Genomic DNA, 19,501 nt, shown 5'->3' with positions numbered 1-19,501 from the left:
CGGAGGGCTAAAGGCCACCTCCAGCCTCAAAGGCAGGATGCCTCTGAGTACCAGTTGCAGGGGAGTAAGAGCAGGAGAGAGGGCATGCCCTCAACTCTTGTCTGTGGCTTCCAGCGACATCTGGTGGGCCACTGTGTGAAACAGGATGCTGGACTAGATGGGCTTCAGGCCAAATCCAGCAGGGCTGTTCTTATGTTCTTAGCACTTGGCAGGATTATGCAGAATCAGCTACCTGGAGTGAGAGTGTTCAGCTTTGCATAGCATGGTAGTCTGTGACTTCTCCAATATATGCACATTCTTAACTTCCTTTCTGAATTCTTTGGATATGATGTTTTATTGTAGATTATAAAAGGGTAACATTTTGATTGGAAAATATTAGAAATATTCTCTCATTTTAGGATGGAGGTACATCATACAGAGCTGGGTATCCTCATATTGGTTCTCCATATTCACCAACTATTGGCTGGGGCACTCCATTACAAAGTCCTTATGCACAGCATCATAGCATTCAGCAGGTCAGTTGCTTTGCCATTAGAAATATTTTCAATCATGTTATCAGAAAACAAATGCTACCTCAATTTATTATGTTCACAGAAAAAATATTTTATTATTTCTTTTTTGTTCTACTAAATTAGTTATTAGCCTGTAGTTGTGTAACGTTCTGTTTACAAGATATGTTTACTTTAGGGCATAGCCGATTTCAGACATCCTAAGTATTTATTTTCTTCATTTCTGTGCCCTAATTTGTTTAATTTGAACTGATGATTGCATATTTGTTACTTGTCCATATTTCTCAATCAATCAATCAATCAATCAATCAAGCTTTATTACCGTCAGAGACCAGCATAAAATCACACATTAAATGAAGGTAATACTGGAGAAAGGTTACATGTTAACAGAGGTGATTGCAAATATGATGATAGCTATTATAAAAGGCTAAAATTTAAAATAATTACAATTTTTATAAAAGGAGACAAGCTACTAAAAGACTATAACTGCTAAAAATACTTTTCCATAATAAAATGCACAGAAAAGGTAGAAGTGGAATTTAAATAGCAGTAGTAATACTATAGTAATATAGCTGGAAATGATTTCATATGTGGTAAAATGCTAGAATTAAAATTAGAAATGGTTAAAACTATAATGGTTACCATAAGTTGACTATTGCTAAAAATGGTAGAGTTACACGGAATTACACTGAATGATAAAATACACTAAAATATGCTAAGTGGTGAAGTTACACTGCATTAATCTAATAAAACATTATGCATTGCCATGGCGCAATTAATAAGGCACGAGGAATATGGAGGCAAGTGTTGACAGGACTCAAATTAGGGGAGCCCATCAGCTATCATCTTTCGCCGGATGCCAATCGCAGCTGCACAGAACTTGGCAACAATCTTTGTGGTGGCTGGGTTAGAGTCAGATAGCAGCAATTGAGTATAGAAGTGGTTCGTACATCCCAGAAGCTTGTTCAACAGTGGAGAAATAAGGGTGGCACGAATGTCTCTGTAGAACAGGCAGTATAAAAGGACATGCTCAGTGGTTTCAATTTGCTCTGAGCCGCAGGGGCATAATCGCTCTGCGTACGGGATCTTTCTGTATTGTTCCTCTATTACTGCTGAGGGGAGACCATGGCAGCGGGCCAGAGTGAACACCCTTCTGTGGTTTGGGGCCTCCAATTGAGAAAGGTATGCTGCCCGAGAGGCTATGTATCTAAGCTCCTCACTTATACAAAACTTTGGAACACTGCTGAGATCCACTTGATGCTCAGTGTCTGTGATGCACTGTTTGATGATAGCTTTTGCCTGATCATATCCCATGTTGATCAGGGACAGCGGGGCGAGGCCCAGGGTAGCTAATTTCATCTCAATTGCTTGAGCCCATATAGAATGGTAATAATCATGAAGGGTTGAAGGGGCAAGACAAATTGGACTGAGGGATAGTTTATGCCAGTAGGAGAGAGTGGCCACCCATACCCTAGCCTCAATCTTGATCAGGCCTGTCTCGAGGCGCAATGTAGCATTGGACACACATCTTGGTACACGTAGCGCTGCCCTGAGGAATTTGGATTGTACCTGTTCCAAAGTCATGATATTGGGGAAAGGACCCAACTGAGCGCCATAGAGTAGTTGGGCTAGTGACTTGGCTTGGAACAGTTCAAGAGCTGCAGGGACATAGGGGCCTCCTCTTGTGCGCATAAATTGAAGAATAGCGGAGGAGCTTCTCTGAGCATTTAACGCCACATGATCTCCATGGGCTTTTCTGGAGCCACTTGAATGAAAGACTACGCCCAGGTATTTAAAATGGGTCACTTGTTCAATTTTATGTCCCTCGATCTTCCAGGAACGGATCTTGGGCCTCCTAGCAAAGGCCATTATTTTAGTTTTGTTGTAATTGATTTCCAGACCGTCTTCCTTGCAGTGCAGTGTCAGAGCCCTCAATGCTCTTCTAAGGCCAGTGGGAGTTCTTGAGAGGGTGACTGCGTCATCTGCGTATAGTAGGGTGACTAGGTGTCTCCTGGCGAGCTTAGGAGGATGGAAGTCAATGTTGCTGAGCTGGCCCACCATTTAGCTGATGTAAAAGTTAAATAGGAGTGGAGCCAGAATGCAACCTTGCTTGACGCCCTTCTGAGTTAGGATGGCACTTGTAAGATGACCTTGTGGGCTACACCTCACCTTGAGTGAGGTGTTAAGATGCAGGGTTCGAATGAGATGTAGCAGGCGCCGATCAATAGTGGAGGCCTCCAGCTTCTCCCATAGTTTTACACGTGAAATGGAGTCAAAAGCTGCCTTTAGGTCGATGAAGGCAGCATAAAGGGAGGTCGTCCTACAGGAGGAATATTTTCCGATGAGGTGCTGTAGGACTATACATTGATCAATAGTGGAGCGACCCTCTCTGAATCCTGCTTGTTCCTCAGCAAGGAGCTTTTCCTGCTCCAGCCAGTCCCTGAGTTTCCCATGTAGGTGTCTTGCATAAAGTTTACTGATGGTATTAAGTAGACTGATAGGTCTATAGTTGCCTGGGTCATCCTTCTTCCCCTTTTTAAATATGGGGACAATAATTGCTACCCCCCAGTCCTTGGGGATTTGGTCACTCACGTCAATGAAGGTAAAGAGCGATGCCAAGATTAGGGCCCACCAGTCCAGATTGTTTTTGATAGCCTCCGGGGGAATAAGGTCCTCACCTGGAGCCTTTCCCGGTTTCAGTTGGGCAACAAGGCTGTGGATCTCCGAGATGGATACCGGAGCCCATGCCAGAGTGTCCTCTATGGCACTAGGAGGGTCTCTGCCAGAAGTGGTGGGATCTTTATACGATTAATGCAGTGTAACTTCACCATTTGGCGTATTTTAGTGTATTTTATCATTCAGTGTAATACCGTAAAACTCTACAATTTTTAGTAATAGTCCAACTTATGGTAACCATTATAGTTTTAACAATTTCTAATTTTAATTCTAGCATTTTACCACATATGAAATCATTTCCAACTATATTACTATAGTATTACTACTACAATTTAAATTCCACTTCTACCTTTTATGTGCATTTTAGTATGGAAAAGTATTTTTTAGCAGTTATAGTCTTTTAGTAGTTTGTCTCCTTTTACAAAAATTGTAATTATATTTTGTAATTTAGATTTTAGCCTTTTTATAATAGCTATCATATTTGCAATCACCTCTGTTAACATGTAACCTTTCTCCAGTATTACCTTCATTTAATGTGTAATTTTATGCTGGTCTCTGACGGTAATAAAGCTTGATTGATTGATTGATTGAATTTAACTTCGAAGGTCTTCATTATAACAACTCAATCATTTCCCCCAGCAGTCATATGTGAAATTAATTTGATTTTCTGTTATGCTAGTTATCTTAAATAAGATCTTTAAAAAGTAATATTTAAAATAATATATCCTTCTCTTTCCATTACCCAGATGGCAAGAAAATCTAGCCAGAAGAAAGCTGAGGTAAAATTGTTGAAGAAATGCATAAAACAAAATGGTTTTAAATGATTATCTTCAAAGTGAGTCTTCTTATATCATCAGCATTTGTTTCTGTCAAATGGAAAGTAAAGCATCCAAAGGGTGAAAAAAGCCAGTGTTTCAGAAAAACTATTCCAGGTTATATTTTAATATTTACTCTTTCTGGCTTGTAAGTGTGAACTGCAATATGCAAGATATTCATGTGGGATTTTATAGGAGTCCTTATCAATATTGTCACATTTCTGTATCTGCCTTTATTTGCCACAATGCATTGTGCTGTTGACAAATTTTTAAACATCCATTTTGTAATTGTGCCAGCTTGTTTTTTGCAACTTTATAAAAAACAAAAATTATTTTAAAAACTTCTGCTGGAACAAGTGATGTCCCTGAATCTTATTTTCCTTATTACTAAATACATTTTAGAAAGCTAATTTTGTAATTTAAATATTATTTAAATGTATGCTCTTGATTATTCTTTCAGCTTCCTTTGTGTGAACAAAAAATAGTACCAGAAGATCTGCCACCCCCAACAGAAACATACAAATTGAAGTATCAGCAGTATGAAGCAGAAATGAAAGAGGGATATAAACAGTATTCACAAAGAGCTTCAGAAAAGAAAGTAAAGAATGACCAGTCTCATGAATCTCCAAGAAAAATAACTCAGCAAAAGGTAGTAGCAATAGCAATAGCAATAGCACTTACATTTATATACCGCTCTATAGCTGGAGCTCTCTAAGCGGTTTACAATGATTTAGCATATTGCCCCCAACATTCTGGGTACTCATTTTACTGACCTCGGAAGGATGGAAGGCTGAGTCAGCCTTGAGCCCCTGGTCAGGATTGAACTTGTAACCTTCTGGTTACAGGGCGGCAGCTTTACTACTGCGCCACCAGGGGCTCTTTTTACCTTGTACGTAATCTACAATTGGGAACTGTACTAACTAGTCATCTTCCTAAAAACACTGATTGACACCCATTCAAAGTGATGTGCTGGCAGAAGAGAGTTTTCATTCTGCAAAGGGAGAGGAATGATTTTTGGTGATACCCCCTTGCACATGTGCCTCCCAAAAATATGTCCCTGAGGGCCCCACATCCTGATTCTAGTTCCATTGGAACGAGAGGGGCATATAGAGGCACAGCTCAGAGAACTTGGAGGATCTGTAGATTTCCATTGTTATGTAATCTATTTTTTAAAAAGTTATCTGTAATCTATTAGGATGTCCCATTTTCTATAACAGTAAATAATACAGATGGAGGAGAAGAATTAAAACTAAAATTAAAATAAATAAATACCTTCAGGGTTTTGGAACTTTAAGATAACTTCATCCTTTTGAGTTCAAAACTTTGGGGATGAAAAGAAACTTCTAAGAATTTTAATTATGTGCCTGTTATTACAGTTTTGAGCCTTAGTGGAATTACTGTCTAGTCCAACCCTTTGATCAGTGAAGATTATTTTGATGATGGTAAGTGTTCTTCTCTAGCTATATATGGAGCAACTATATTCTCCTGTCAGCCATCTGAGAAGAAGGGAGGAGGAACAGATTGGTATTCATAGGCAGGGCTTAGGTAAGCCTCCTGGGTTCAAGAGGTTTGCCTACACACAAGCTGAAATCCAGCAACCAGGCCTCATTGTGGAGGATTCTTGAACTGATCTGGAAGACTTTTGTATTTGTCAGGCACAGCATTTCCTCTTGCTACCATTTAACTATTCATACTATACAGTTTATTTTCTTTTTTAAAATATGTATTTTGTTTGTAAAAACCTTTAACAAAATGCAAAACAAGCAGTTTAAAAATATTTTTCACAAGTGAAATAAATTGTAGTTATTATAGTCATTTTATAGAGTTGCATTGCAAACAATAGCGTTCTTTCTCTCACATTCCCACTCCCCAAATATCCAGTGTTATTGGCTATACCCTGTTAATTGATGGAGAGGAGAATTTCCTTTTGGAACCTTGGTTCGAGCATTCTGTGGCTACAAAGTGTTCATTCTCTTTGCTTCTACAAAGGTAGTTTTTGGTTTGGGAAGAAGCAGAGGTCCAGGTTCACCTCAAAACTGACATTTGGTAGTTTGCCTTGTGGTTCCTCCAACACCCACAGATCCACTTACTCCCACACCTAAAGTGAGCTTGCAGATACCCTGTGCCTATCTACACACTCCATTAGCAAAAAATTAATAGATAATCTGGTTGGAAATCAATCCAAAGTATCTGGACTAGTTACTGAATCACCTTTTAAAGTTAGTATCGGAATCAAGCCAGAGAGTTTAAAAATTCTGATGAATCTGAGCCACAGCGGTTCATCTCCCCTTGTTTAAAGCCAAATGTCTGAGTATTCAGCAACTTGTTTGGTGCCCTATACTAGGGTATTAGTGATGTTAGCTGGAAAATGCATCTTAAAATATTCTTAAAGGTGAAGGAGAATGATGAACATTTTCAACATTGTTTACACGTTCTCTCCAAAATTTATTTATACCTGCTTTTGTATGTGTTTGGGAAGATATCAACAGTGAAGAAACTAATGCAGTCCTATGTACCGTAAATAGAATTGCTTTGTCATTTAGGTAACAGATTTAGAACTACCTTCAAAAATTGTGTGAGATATACAAAAAATACAAATTCTTATAAAAATTAGATAATAAAAATGCCAGTAATAAAACACAAACTAAATTAATATGAGTTAAAAGAATAGAAAATAGAAACATTTCTTGCAGAGTTTTAACAGAGCGATTGATATTTCCGACTGGGAATACCAGTGGAAAAAGAATATAAAATTTACTTTGAGCAATAATTTAAGAAAAACTGGTGCAAGATGTTTTTTAGATGGTACATAACTCCCTTGACAGTTAACAAAATGGATGACTCTTTTTCAAAGAATTGTTGGAAATGTAACCAACATCCTGGATCATTTTATCAAATGTGGTGGAGTTGTGACAAGGCTCAATTGTTCTGGAAGCAAATTCATATGAAAATCGAACAAATCTTAGAGGTTAAACTTGCTTTTCTTCCAGAAATTTTTCTTTTAAGTATGACAAAACCCTATATTTCTTCTAAACTTAATGAGCTGTCTTTGTATATGATTACTGCAGCTAGGATTTTATTTGCCTCTAATTGGCAAGTGTCTGAGATGCCTTCTTTAAATGATTGCTTTTTGAAATTATGGGACTGTGCCTCAATTTTGAAAATCTCAGCTTACAAGAAGGGTTTGTCCACTGAGTTATTTATGTCTGTTTGGGAGCCTTTTATAAACTATAATATTCAACAAGGTCATCATTTGTTCCCAATGTCTGGATTTGATTTATGAAGTTTTTGGTACATAAGGTAAACAAGTGCTGATAAGGTTTCATAGCTATGCAGTGTTTGGTATTTCTTTCTAACTTATCCTTTATATGTCTTATAAGAATATTGTTTGAATTTTTGTACACTTTTACTTTTATCTTGTTAACTTGGCAATTTTTTAATAGAAATTGTTCTTTTCTGCTTTTATCTGTACTTATGAAATGTAAGGTTGCTTCTTTTATTCAGTTACCAAATTATTTGTGGTGATAAGTGAGGGAAGAGGTTGTTGTTTCTCTCCTTCTTCCAGTGTTGATAACAACTTGGAATGTTAGATATCTCTTGTATTTTGGACATTTTTGATGTATCTTTCCTTTATTCATTCTTTAATTTAAAAAAAATTAAAAAAATTCTATTTAAAAAAATAGAAACATTTCTGATTTGTATTAGAAAGACATAAGTGTTGATGCCAGATATACAGAACTATGGAGAGTGTTCTTTAATTGAGATGCAATGCAGAGAAAGTTAATTCCTCACCCACTGGATCTCAGCAGGCAGAATAACCAAGAAAAGGATCTTGCCAGTCAGTGTTCCTTCTAAGGTGTGTGCGCGCTCACAAGTTTTTTGATGTCCGTTCAGTTAATTTTAGATCCTGCTCAGAGGAGGGGCACCATGGCGACAGGCTAACAGCCTAATTTCCAAGCTCCTGCCTGTGCTCGTGCGTTCCCCCATGCCAGGCATGTCATCCAAGGGGCTGACTCCCCTGTCCCCGGGGGAGAAAAAGACTATGAAAGAGTCCCAGCAACAAGAGCCCACCTGAGGAAGGAGTGGAAAGAACTAGGAAGAAGAAACAGTTGAGGATTTAAAACTTCTTCCTCCCAGCTGAGGCAGTGCCGTTTGCTGTGAATGCTAAGAACAGATTTGCAGCCCTAGCCATGGAAGCCCCCACCCCCACCACCAAGCTGTCTCCCCAGGAGACAGATATCAAACAATCCACCTCAAAATTGTCTCATCAGAGAGAGGAGGAGGGAAACTCCCTGAGACAAGGGGTCCGAAGCTCTATAGCTGGACAAGTACCTAGCTCCCAGTCGGACCTTGTTACTCAGCAGCTAAGTGATGCCTACCTTATCTCAGCAGAAAGCCTGTTTTTAATTTTAGGGCATCTGAACCAAATTGGGGGACAAATAGAGAGTTTAACACAGGCTTTTGCACACTTATCAGCTAGGAACTAGCAAGGGGTTAACAACTCAGCTGACGTCAACAGCTCCCAGACGGCCCTCCCCTCTTCTTAGACATCTGACTCACTGCACTGGGTATATCTAGAAGCAACTGGAAATAACAAGGAAAAGCTGCAAAGAATCTTGCAAACCCACCAGACTCTTATCCACTTTCCAAGGAAGGATTCATATTTATGGGCAATCAAAATAAAGATACTCACCTCCCTTTCGGAACTCCTAAACCAACCAGTATCCCCTTCAGAGATAGAGCACTTTCACTTTCTACCAACACAGCTAGACCATAAAAGGCTATTCATAAGTCAGCAAGGGTGCCCACACTGCTAATACACTCAGCCCAGCGCTTGAGACAATTCCACATTACCTCGCACCGTGTTTTTAAAGATTTTGGCTTCAGACCATTAATTAATGGCCTCAAAAACATTAGCAGCAAGAATCCTGCCTCCTACACTAACAATAAACGGACCCCTCTGAGCTGCAGCAGAGCCTCACTAGCTGAGGCTCGGAATGCTTAAACAAGGACACAAATCCAAAACAAACTTTCTGGCCAAGATAAGCCACAACCAACTCTCTCTATAGAGTTGGCTGATTCTCAATCCTGCAGACAAGATGATCTGATACAATTAAAGAGTAAACTTGCTGCACTTTTGAAGAGATTGAGCCCAAAAAGACACAGAGTTGGTTACTCAGCCACAGACCCTACCACAGACTCTGAAATCAATCAGAAATTATCAATAGAAGTCTAGCTAAAATCACCCCCCAAAAGACGTTTAAAAGAGAACGCAGAAGGTCTTGCAGCTGATCCAGGATCTGAAACGGATTTGGAAAGTGACTGTGATCAAGACCAATCCCCCAGGCTCCTCCATATCTCCAACGAATTATCTAGGACATTCAGGACAGAGGCCCCAGAAGCGGGCAAGGGACCTCCACCACGGGCCACTACCTTGCAAGAACTGAGCCCTGGAATGCTATTTGCCAGTGACCCACACTTTGACAAGGTCACTGTGCTTCTGAACTCAGGCAACCTGTAGGTGTCAGCCACCCTAGGGGAGGGTCTCCATGCCCCCCCCCACATCATCTCCACAACTTGAAGAACAATCAACCATCTTGGATACACCTGAGAGTAGGTCATGCCCCCAGCTCCATTTGTCCCCCTGCTTGAGCCATGATCAAGTGGAGGACGAGGCTCCTTCGGGACAGTCATCACCTCAGAAGCAACAACAGATGCATATGTCCCTGGAAGTAGGCCGATGGTCAGAGGTAGGGGCCCCTGCAGTGCCCCCATTGATTCAGCCCCTCTCTGTAACCGCAGAGGACACCAGCACACAAGGCTTGGGTCCCAGAACTCTCCTAGATATCAACTCCCTATCTGACACGTCTACCACGCTAAGTCTTCCAGAAGGATTCTACATAGCTACACACTCCTGCTCCTCCCGTCAAAGCTTCAATATTACAGGTATTGAAATATCTATCTATCCAGCCTTACGATGGCTGGACTCTCCAATTCGTTCATAAAAGTCGATTTGGCAGCTGTATCTAGCTGCCACACAGGAATCAACACTAACTCAGTCTTCTCCCAAGCCCTTCTGAAAAAATTCCTCATGAACTTGGAGAATCTGCACTCACATGTATGCTCAACTGCAGCCCCATGGCCACTTTCTTTCACTTTCTGGCCTTATGAAAGAACCTTTTGAACCTATGGTTACTATACCTCTTCGGTTTTTATTGATCAAGACTGCTTTTCTTATAGCTGTCACATCTGCACGTCGGGTGAGTGAATTGTGTACCCTAAGATCAGACCCGCTTTATGTTTGATTTCACAAAGACAAGTTAGTCATGCGCAGTGATTTATCATTTATTCCAAATAACAATTCAAGTTTTCACATTGAGATTTTACCCGCATTCCTTCGCGACCCACATTCAGACTTGGAGAGATTGCTACACACCTTAGACGTCTGCAAAGCAGCTTTCTACCTTGACAGGACACATCTTTTCTGCAAAGACCCAGGACTCTTTGTGGCCTATAGAACCGATTAAAAGGATGGTAAGATTACTCACCAGCATTTGTCCTGTTGGATAGTTCAGGCTATAACAGAGACTTACAAACGCCAAGGCAAAGACCCACCCATGGGCATCAAGGCCAACTCTACAAGGGTGGTAGCTACCTACTCTTGCCACTAGTCTCTCTGGATTTGCCATGGAAGTTGTCAGGAGGGCTGCGACATGGTCTTCGGAACACCCTTTTATCAAACATGCATTGGACTTCCAGTCCTCAAAAGATGCGCACTTTGGGAGGGTCGTTCTAAAGCTAGTTCTATCTCAATCCTAGCGCGACATAAATCCACAGACACCCACCTCAAAGAGGGAGCTTGCTAATCACCCAGTTGTGTAAATACAATGAGATCACATCAAGGATAAACAGGTTGCTTACCTGTAACAGGTGATCCTGGGTATTCACACATCTCACCGTACTTCCCCTTTTCTTTGGAGAATGTGCTTTGGGCTACTATGTTATTTACTTGATAACTTGTTCTCTTACTTACTTTATCCAGTTCCTCTCACGATGGTTGCTGAGCTCGGTGATTGTCCAGGAACCAAGGATAGCAATACTCCAACCACTTCTAATGAATGCACTCACGAGGTGGGCAGAATTGGGAGCATCACATGGGGCTTTAGAATCTTCCCGATTGGTCTACTGCACAGGCACATATCTCAGTTGTGTGAATACCCAGGATCATGCGAGGATCATTGGTTGGGCAAAATGGGCATCTGGGCTTGACTACAGCAATGTGACCTCTGTTGGGCTGCCTCCTGAGTTGTTTAAGAGAGTGCTGCCACCTTCATGAACCCTGCTGCCTATTAAGATCATTGGGAATTACCACCGGCTTGTCTGGTGGCAACCCCAAACCAGACCTATTTCAGGGTTGCCCCAGAGCTATGGAACACATTTCCAAATGAAATCAGAACCTCTCCACCTCTGGCTTTTTTAAAGCGACTTTGGAAAGTGCACCTATTTTATCAGGCTTTTAGTTTATATTGTGTTAAATTTTTATTGATGGTTATTTCAATTTGTTTTATATCATTTAAGATTTTAATTGTGGTTGGGTTTTAATTATAAACCACCTAGATATTTTATATGGGGTGTTATATAAATACGATAAATAAATAAAATAATTGCCAAGTTGAATAGTGAAATTATACATTTAAACTCATAACTCTTGGACTTATGTGGACTTACAGGTTATGTGACAGAAACCTGTGTGAATTAGTTCTAATACGTATTTCCCAAACACCCTAGGAGAAGAGCAAAAATGACATGTATCAAGGGTGCTGGTTGGCCTGAGTGTACCCCTGATAGTCAGTGATATCCAGTTTTTGTGTTGTTTCCCACTTAGGAGTTACAGCCAGAAAATCAAATGGATGATGAACTGACAATTCTTGATGAGAAAGCTCTGTTGCAGCAATGCTATACAAACAAACCCTACACAATGCAACACAGCATAAAGAAACTAGAAGCTGTAAGTTTTCTGGAGAACGTTACATTAAAGAAATTATTACATACCTTTGTATTTAAGCTTATAATATCAGTAGGCAGAGCAGAAGTTTCTTCGTCTAGAGGGCAATGCCACAAATGTAATGTTTTCATAAAAAGCATACAAGATATGACATTGTTGACTTTATTTTCCTTTCTTTTACCGTTCAAGAAATACTTAAATTTTTACAAATAATTACTCAGTTGCCCAAAATCTGGATTTTGCATTACCACAGTGGCCTTGGATTCCGTGTGTGTGTGTGTGTGTGTGTGTGTGTGTGTGATATTTCTGAACAGACTGTGGGATGTGTTTAAAATTAGTTCGTATCACTAATCACACAGATTAAGCTTTGGCATTATCCAGTGATACTCCAAATTGAAGTAAAACTAATGGAGACCACTTTCCTGACTTTTAGAATGAAGTTGCATATATGATAGATACTGAAACTATTCTTTTTTTGTAGCTCTGTTTACTGATCTCGGAAACATTTTTAGAGTGACCTATCTTATCTGTGTCCTGCTCCTCATTTTTAAGAACTGCAAATATCCCATGTTCTGAACATTTAACAATATTTTCTAAACTTCTTGAATTGTAATCCTCCCCCCCCCGTTCAATGTTTGATTTACAGGATGATGTAGCAGCAGAGAGAAGAAAGCAAACTGTAGTGGAACAAGTGATGATAGATCAGTTATCTAGGTAAAATAATATACATATACAGTTGCTAATTAACTAAATCTTGTTTTGTTGTGGTTGTATGTATTTCCCCCACCTACAGAATACTTATTTGGGGCACAATACAAAATTAAGTCGTCACTTTGAAGGCTCATTGATTTAACAGAAACTTGTTAAGCAGATGGAATCAAAGGAAATTCTAAGTGCTTAATTTGCCAGGATTGTGCCCTTATTTGGTTTGATTGTGCCACCTTTCCAATACTGCACAAGGTTGCTTGCGTCATGTAAGTTTGCTTGCACAAAAACAAAAGTAAGGCATCAGTAAAACAAACTCTACACTTAAAACAGTCCAGTCTTAAGCATGCTTTTCCAGAAGAAAATCCCACTGAGTTCAGTTTTTTGTTTCTGAGTAGACATGCATAGGATCAAGTTATATGGCTATGATGTTAAGTATACTTTTTTAAACATAGGCTCTACTGAAATAAATGGAATTATTAATTAGTAATGGCCACTGTCTGGTGACTGAATCAACAGCAAGTAGGGGAATTAAATGATGATGGCGTTGCTCCCTAAATAAAACTTTGTTATACTTTGTAATGAAATAAACTGTTCATCTGTTCTGTGATATACATAGAGTTTAATACCAGTTTTCCAAATCATATTGGGGTGTTATAACAAATAATAAATGCTAAAACATGAATTGGAGTATGCATTTTAGTTCCATAAAAGCATTTCCATAAAATGATTGGTTGTTCTTTTTTGAGGTAGAGCTGTGATAAGTGACCCGGAGCAAAATAGAAATTCTGATACTTATGAGAAGGATCCTGTCCTTCCAGGGTTAAGAACAGCACCTCTGCGCTTTAGGAAAAGAACATTACATGAAACAAAGTAAGGTTATATTATTGTGTTAGCTTGTCTTCCTGGTCATACCTCAAAAGCAATTACATGATGAAATATTGCTAGGTTTCATACTGTGTATGTACATTTGTTTGTTAAACAAGCCAATAATTCCACTTGTCTGTCAGTCCTGTTCTTCTTTTTTCTTTTTTTCCTTTTTGCTTCCACATGTCAAGTCTGGCAGTTTCTGGTTCTTACATTTTCTAAGTTTTCTGCATTTTGCTGGATTTTAAAATTATAGTTACATATCACCTCAAATAGTAGCAGAGGTAAGATAGAACATAGTTTTTAAATGGTCTTTATTAATAAAATTAATTAAAACCTATGATAAACAATGAGTACTGTATTTCCCTGAATCTGACTAGGTTCCCCCCCCAATTTTTTAAATATTATAAATCAAGCGGTCATCTTAAATTCAGAGTTGTCTTTGATTTAGGTAAATATGGTAACCACATATATACAATACTTCCTTTATCTCTTTACTACACAAATAATCCACATTATTAATTTAAAAAGAAGAACAAATCGGTCAAATTAATAGAAACACCGCATCACATTATAGTAGAGAAAATAATAAAAAAGATGTCAGTTGTGAAAATTACTGTCCCAAAATTCAGTTTACAGATTCAGTTTCTCCTCAAACTTGTTTGCATAAGTTCCTTCCAATGCTCTTTTGTAATATGCAAGTATTAAAACTATTTTCTATATATTTTCATTCCACTCACAGATAGATGGGGTCTTCCATTTGGTGGTTATACATATTTTTGTCACTTAAGGCCATGAAGGTAACAGCCACTCCTCTTGCATCTTGACCTAGTTGCCTGTGTGTGTGTGTGTGTGAGAGAGAGAGAGAGAGAGAGAGAGAGAGAGAGAGAGAGAGAGAGAGAGACTGACTGGGGGTGGGGGAATAATGGAATAGGGCATCAGATATAATCCAGTACAGTGGCAGTGTATGGCTTTGCCCTTCAGCATCCATCCTTGATTAGAGGGGTGTGTGGTTAGAATATAGGGCAGGATACGATATCTTGGTTTTCTGGACACTGAATAGATTACTTGACTTGGGAAGAAAAATAGGTTTTTGGTGAGGGTAGCTCTTCTTTCTGTGAAGATGGTTATGTTGGTGGAAATTGGTTCCGGCGAGTGGGGGACAAGAAACTGGTAATTACTGATGGCTGAGAACAAGGGATGGTTAGTATATATTTGGGAGACAGAATGGGTGTGTGTGTGTGTGTGTGTGTGCCAGCTGGCAGCGTGGTAACCAAGGGAGATATGGCGGTGGGAGTAGAACAGGCCATAATGGGGAAACAGAGGTTAGACAGTTAATAAACTGTCACAAACTGCCTTGGAATTGTTTTAATGAAAGGCAGTATATAAATTTAACAATCAATCAATCAATCAGTCAATAAGTGTCCCCTCTTCTGGCTCTTCTAGCAGCCTGGATTGTCCAGGATGTCATTGCCCTGAGATTGAACATTCTGCTGCTAGATATCAGTTGGTATATGGTAAGACCTCAGTCATCTAGGAACTCATTCTGGATGAGCATGCTGCTGGTCCCCCAGTCTTCAGGAGCAGCTTTGTAGGTGACTTGGGGAGCTGCAGTTAAGGAGGAAGTGGAAAGGAAGATTGCTTATCTGAGTGCCATTGCACTTGTGGGTAGGATACAACCCAGTGATAGTAGTAGCATAGCCATTTTGAACTTCATTTTAACAAAAGAAAGATGGGGTATAAAATTTATTAAAAATATGATCAATGATTGCAGGGGGTGAGGGGTTGATAACAGTTTTCTTGCTGTTGATACATGACTGCCTAAAACCTTAACTTTCCGCAATATGATTTCATTTAGAACGAGAGCAGATCATTTTCCAAGGTATGGGGAGGGCATCTATCACGTGACGGGTATTATGTTACGTTCTGCATGCTTTGAGACAGGGCCAATAGAAATTTAGCACGTCCAGCAGCTCTCTGGTAACTCCCTCTGCAGCCCAGTTCTGGTCCTGTCTCACTTCACACATAGAGCTACTTCATCCATTCTCCTCAGCTTCCATTTCTTGCCAGAGCTTGTTCAAAATTCTACTGTGTGAGAGGAGGGGAAGGTAGTCGCCGTTTTACCTTCCTATCAATGTGAATTCCTTCTGTGTCCTTTTTCAGCGAAGTTATTAAGTTGTTGTTCTTACGTTGTAACCTCCCCCCTCCTTCCCCCCTCCTTTCTTTTTCCGTTCCCTGCTCGCCCTCCCTCACCGATCGCCCTCCCTGTGTTTCCTGGCTGGTTTTACACCGCTGGCAGTGGAATTGGCCCATACGGGCGATATGTTCAGCGGTTCCCTCTCGGAGGGCCCTCTTTCATAACCCCTGCAAATTCCCGTGACTCAGGGAAGCAGTTCTTTGGCAGTACCGGGCGCCCTGGACGGAGCCACCCCGGTCTCTGAGATGGTGCAGCTTGTTCCATCGGAGCTAGCTCCCCAAAAAAGCGGCAAAGAAAACAAAACATGCTAAGGTAGAGGGGGCAAAGCATAAAAAGAAAAAGCGTTCATCAGTTTCTGCCCCTCTCAGTGAGCGGCTGCAGATGTGGGCAATTACAGAGCAACAGCCTTCAAAGGAACCAACCACTATTCCTGGCAAAATGCCGATCACCATTTTGAGTACTTCTACTGATTTGCACACCACCTCAGCGCTAGTCAGTGGAACAAATCCTCCTACATCTCTAGTTCCAGAATAGCAGGATGGAATTACGAGCGCTCTGTGCACTGGTGGTAACACTGAATTAGGGGCTAATGTTAATAGCGGGGACATCTTATTGGGACCTAATAATGAACATATTTCGCCAGCTGAATTGCGTTGGCTTGGGGAGTTTGACAAAGAAGTGCCTGGCCTTGGTTACCCCATTGATTGGACAGTCAGCAACAGCAATGGTGAATTGTACTCCCTTTTGCTTCTGCCTTTCCGAGTGAGCTGCCGCCTGTGCCAGTCAGAACTGATGGGGCTATTCCACCAGCGTGCACAACCAGACACCCTTTCTTTTTCATCTTCTCCGGATTCTAGTTTGGTCAGAAGGGCAATTCCCCAGGGGGAAAGGGCAAGATTTGTAAGGCCCTGCAGAAGGTGACAGCACAAGAGGGGACTGTCTGTCTTCGGATGAGGGGCCACAGGCACCAAAGCGCGTTACCATTTGGCCACCAGGGGGACCGGCTGCAGGGGTGGCTGTTAGCACCAGTGTTCGGGGGGGGTGTCCAACCCATTTCTCAACACCCGGGTCCCCATCCAAATCTTCCCGTTTCTGATTCAACCTCCTCAGAGGAGAAGGAAGGAGGAGAACTGTCAGATGAACAGGCCCTGATAGAAAAGCCCAGTACCACTCGATTATTCTCTGCATCAGAATTTGAAATTCTTTTGGCCAAAGTGAAGAGGGCTATTAAGGATATAACCCCCACTGTAGATGTACCTACAGGGTCTGGTTTGGATCAAGAGGTCTTTCCCTCAACTCCGGCTTCCTTGGCCACAGTTCTGTTTCTGTCCTTATTTAAAGATGTGATGCTGGCCGAATGGGGAGTACCAGTTGCTACAAAACCAGCATTGTCCTTCCTAAAAAACTTTATACGCTGCCTAATGATATTATGCCTCTTCTAGCAGTGCCAGTGGTTGACCCTTCTGTTGTGCAATTGGTATCTGGTGTTCTGGTGTATAAAGAGGGTGACGAGTTCCTGAAGGCACCAGAGGAGAAGAAAGCCGATTACCTGTTACGCAAGGGCCATGAGGCAACTGCTGCTGTCATGAGGGTGGCAACAATGAATTCAGTATTCGCTAGGCCATCCATTTTGTGGACCAAAGAATTGGCAAAGTTGGTTCCACCGGATAACATTAAGTTGTACCAAGGTTTGAACAAGATTGCCAGGGCTTGTGCTCTCATGGCAGATTTGAGTGTTGATTGTTTTCAATATGCTTCCAGGGCCATGGTGGCTGGGGTGGTGATCCGCAGAGTGTTGTGGCTTAAGCATTGGAGGGTGGACTCTAAATCTAAGTTGGCCTTGGCTGCTACTTCTTTCAGGGGTGGTAAGCTCTTTGGAGAGTCACTGGAACAGGTCCTAGTGGAAACTCATGACAAAAAGAAAGCCATGCCGGTGGGGCGAGGGGATTCTAGGAGACCCTTTTGAGGGAACAGATATAATCAGAGTTACTTTTGTCCCTTCGGACGTTTTAATGGAGCCGTCAACACAGGCTTCAGGGATGGATTCTGTGATAGAGAGCAGCGTGGAGCAACATTCAAACGGTGGCGACAGTCGTGGGGTAACAAGCCTAGAGGAAACCCCAAGAATAGATCCAGATCCTACACCAGACTGCTGGATCAAAGGAACTGTAAGCAGTAACTCGATTCCGGTGGGGGGCAGACTACAGGTGTTTGCTCCAGTATGTGGGGGAGGGTAGTACCTCGGACCGGTGGGTCATTCAAACTGTGACACGGGTACAAAATAGACCTTGTATCCCAAGCCCCCTATTTCTTTTTCGAAACTCCAGTTTCCAGGGTCCATACAAAGAGGGCCTTAATGAACCAGGCCATTCAACACCACCTGGATATCCAGGCTATAGAGCCAATCCCTCTGACAGAGACACTGGAAGGGGTCTTTTCCTTGCTATTTGGTTGCCAAAAAAGGACAATACATGACGCACAGTATTAGACCTGAAGTGCCTGAATCAATTCATGCGGAAACGCACATTCCGGATGGAATCTCTATGTACCATCAAGTCGGCCTTCCACAAGGGAGATTGGCTGGCCTCCATCGACTTATCAGAGGTCTGTCTACATGTACCCATCCACCCTGCTTCCCGTCGGTTCCTGCGTTGCTTTTACAAACAGAGTCATTTCCAATACAAAGCCCTACCGTTCAGCCAGTCATCGGCTCCTCGGGTTTTTAACAAACTGATGGTGGTGGTGATTGCTAACATCCATCAGAAGGGCATGCATGCATATCCATATTTGGACGATGTCCTCATTTGTTCAGTCAACACCCAGGAAGCAACCAGAGATGTTCAGCGCATGGTTCACATTATGGAAAGTCACGGCTTTGTTATCACTCAAACCAAGAGCAACCTGCGTCCGTCTGGGAGCATTATTTGACACAAAGGCAGGCATAGTGTCTCTACCCCGGGAACGACAGGAAAAGATCACAGAGGTCATCAGACTCTGGTTGTCTAGAAGGAAGAGATCCGTGATGTCCCTGGCACAGATTCTGGGCTTGATGATCGCCTGCCTGGAGTGCACTCCTTGGGCCAGATGGCACTCCAGACCTCTTCAGTGGTTCCTACTTCCTCATCAGCAGGTCATCATGGAAAGGGCTCACAGGATAGTGAAACTACCATGAAAAGTCTGAGATTCTTTTCATTGGTGGGTGTTGCCAGCAATGGAGGAGGGGCTCTCCTTGGATACTCCTCGGAAAATCGTAGTGACCACGGATGCCAGTCTTTCTGGGTGGGGAGCTCATTGCTCCTCCCTTCATGCCCAGGGTGTGTGGGATCAAAGGAATCTCCACTTCAACATCAACTGGCTCGAATTCAAGGTGGTTCATCTGGCGCTTCTCAGCTTTCAAACTGTCGTGACAGGGAAACGTGCTAATCGGGACGGACAACGTGACCATGAAGGCGCATCTCAACCATCAGGACGGCACGAGATCGCGGGCTCTGATGAGGGAGTCAGATCTGCTGTTCGGATGGGCAGAGGCGAATCTAAAGTCCATATCGGCAGAACATCTTTCTGGAACGGCAAATGTGTTGGTGGACTGGTTGAGCTGACAATGGTTAGATCCAGCGGAGTGGTCGTTGCACATAGAGGTATTCAATCAGATTGTCAAGAAATTGGATCTTCCTCTGGTGGATTTGTTCACCTCACAGCAGAACTGCAAGGTGCCCCAATTCTTCTC

The 19,501-nt window shown here is 41.6% G+C and overlaps 1 protein-coding gene across 18 annotated transcripts in view; it reads left to right on the top strand.

The window, feature by feature from the left end:
• CAPS2 (calcyphosine 2) overlaps nucleotides 1-19,501 on the top strand; it is a 95,093-nt gene that overhangs the window by 19,134 nt on the left and 56,458 nt on the right. For all 18 annotated transcript variants that reach the window (XM_053255746.1, XM_053255749.1, XM_053255744.1 and 15 more), the window contains 6 exons: nucleotides 399-515; nucleotides 3,932-3,964; nucleotides 4,461-4,649; nucleotides 11,886-12,008; nucleotides 12,652-12,719; nucleotides 13,464-13,583. In XM_053255746.1, coding sequence (XP_053111721.1) covers nucleotides 399-515; nucleotides 3,932-3,964; nucleotides 4,461-4,649; nucleotides 11,886-12,008; nucleotides 12,652-12,719; nucleotides 13,464-13,583 — 650 coding nt within the window. The remainder of the gene's footprint in view (nucleotides 1-398; nucleotides 516-3,931; nucleotides 3,965-4,460; nucleotides 4,650-11,885; nucleotides 12,009-12,651; nucleotides 12,720-13,463; nucleotides 13,584-19,501) is intronic.

This window comes from Hemicordylus capensis, chromosome 5 (genome assembly GCF_027244095.1).
Source record: "Hemicordylus capensis ecotype Gifberg chromosome 5, rHemCap1.1.pri, whole genome shotgun sequence".
NCBI lineage: Eukaryota > Metazoa > Chordata > Lepidosauria > Squamata > Cordylidae > Hemicordylus > Hemicordylus capensis.
Note: the sequence above shows the minus strand (reverse complement) of the source record. Positions and strands in the feature narration are given on the sequence as shown.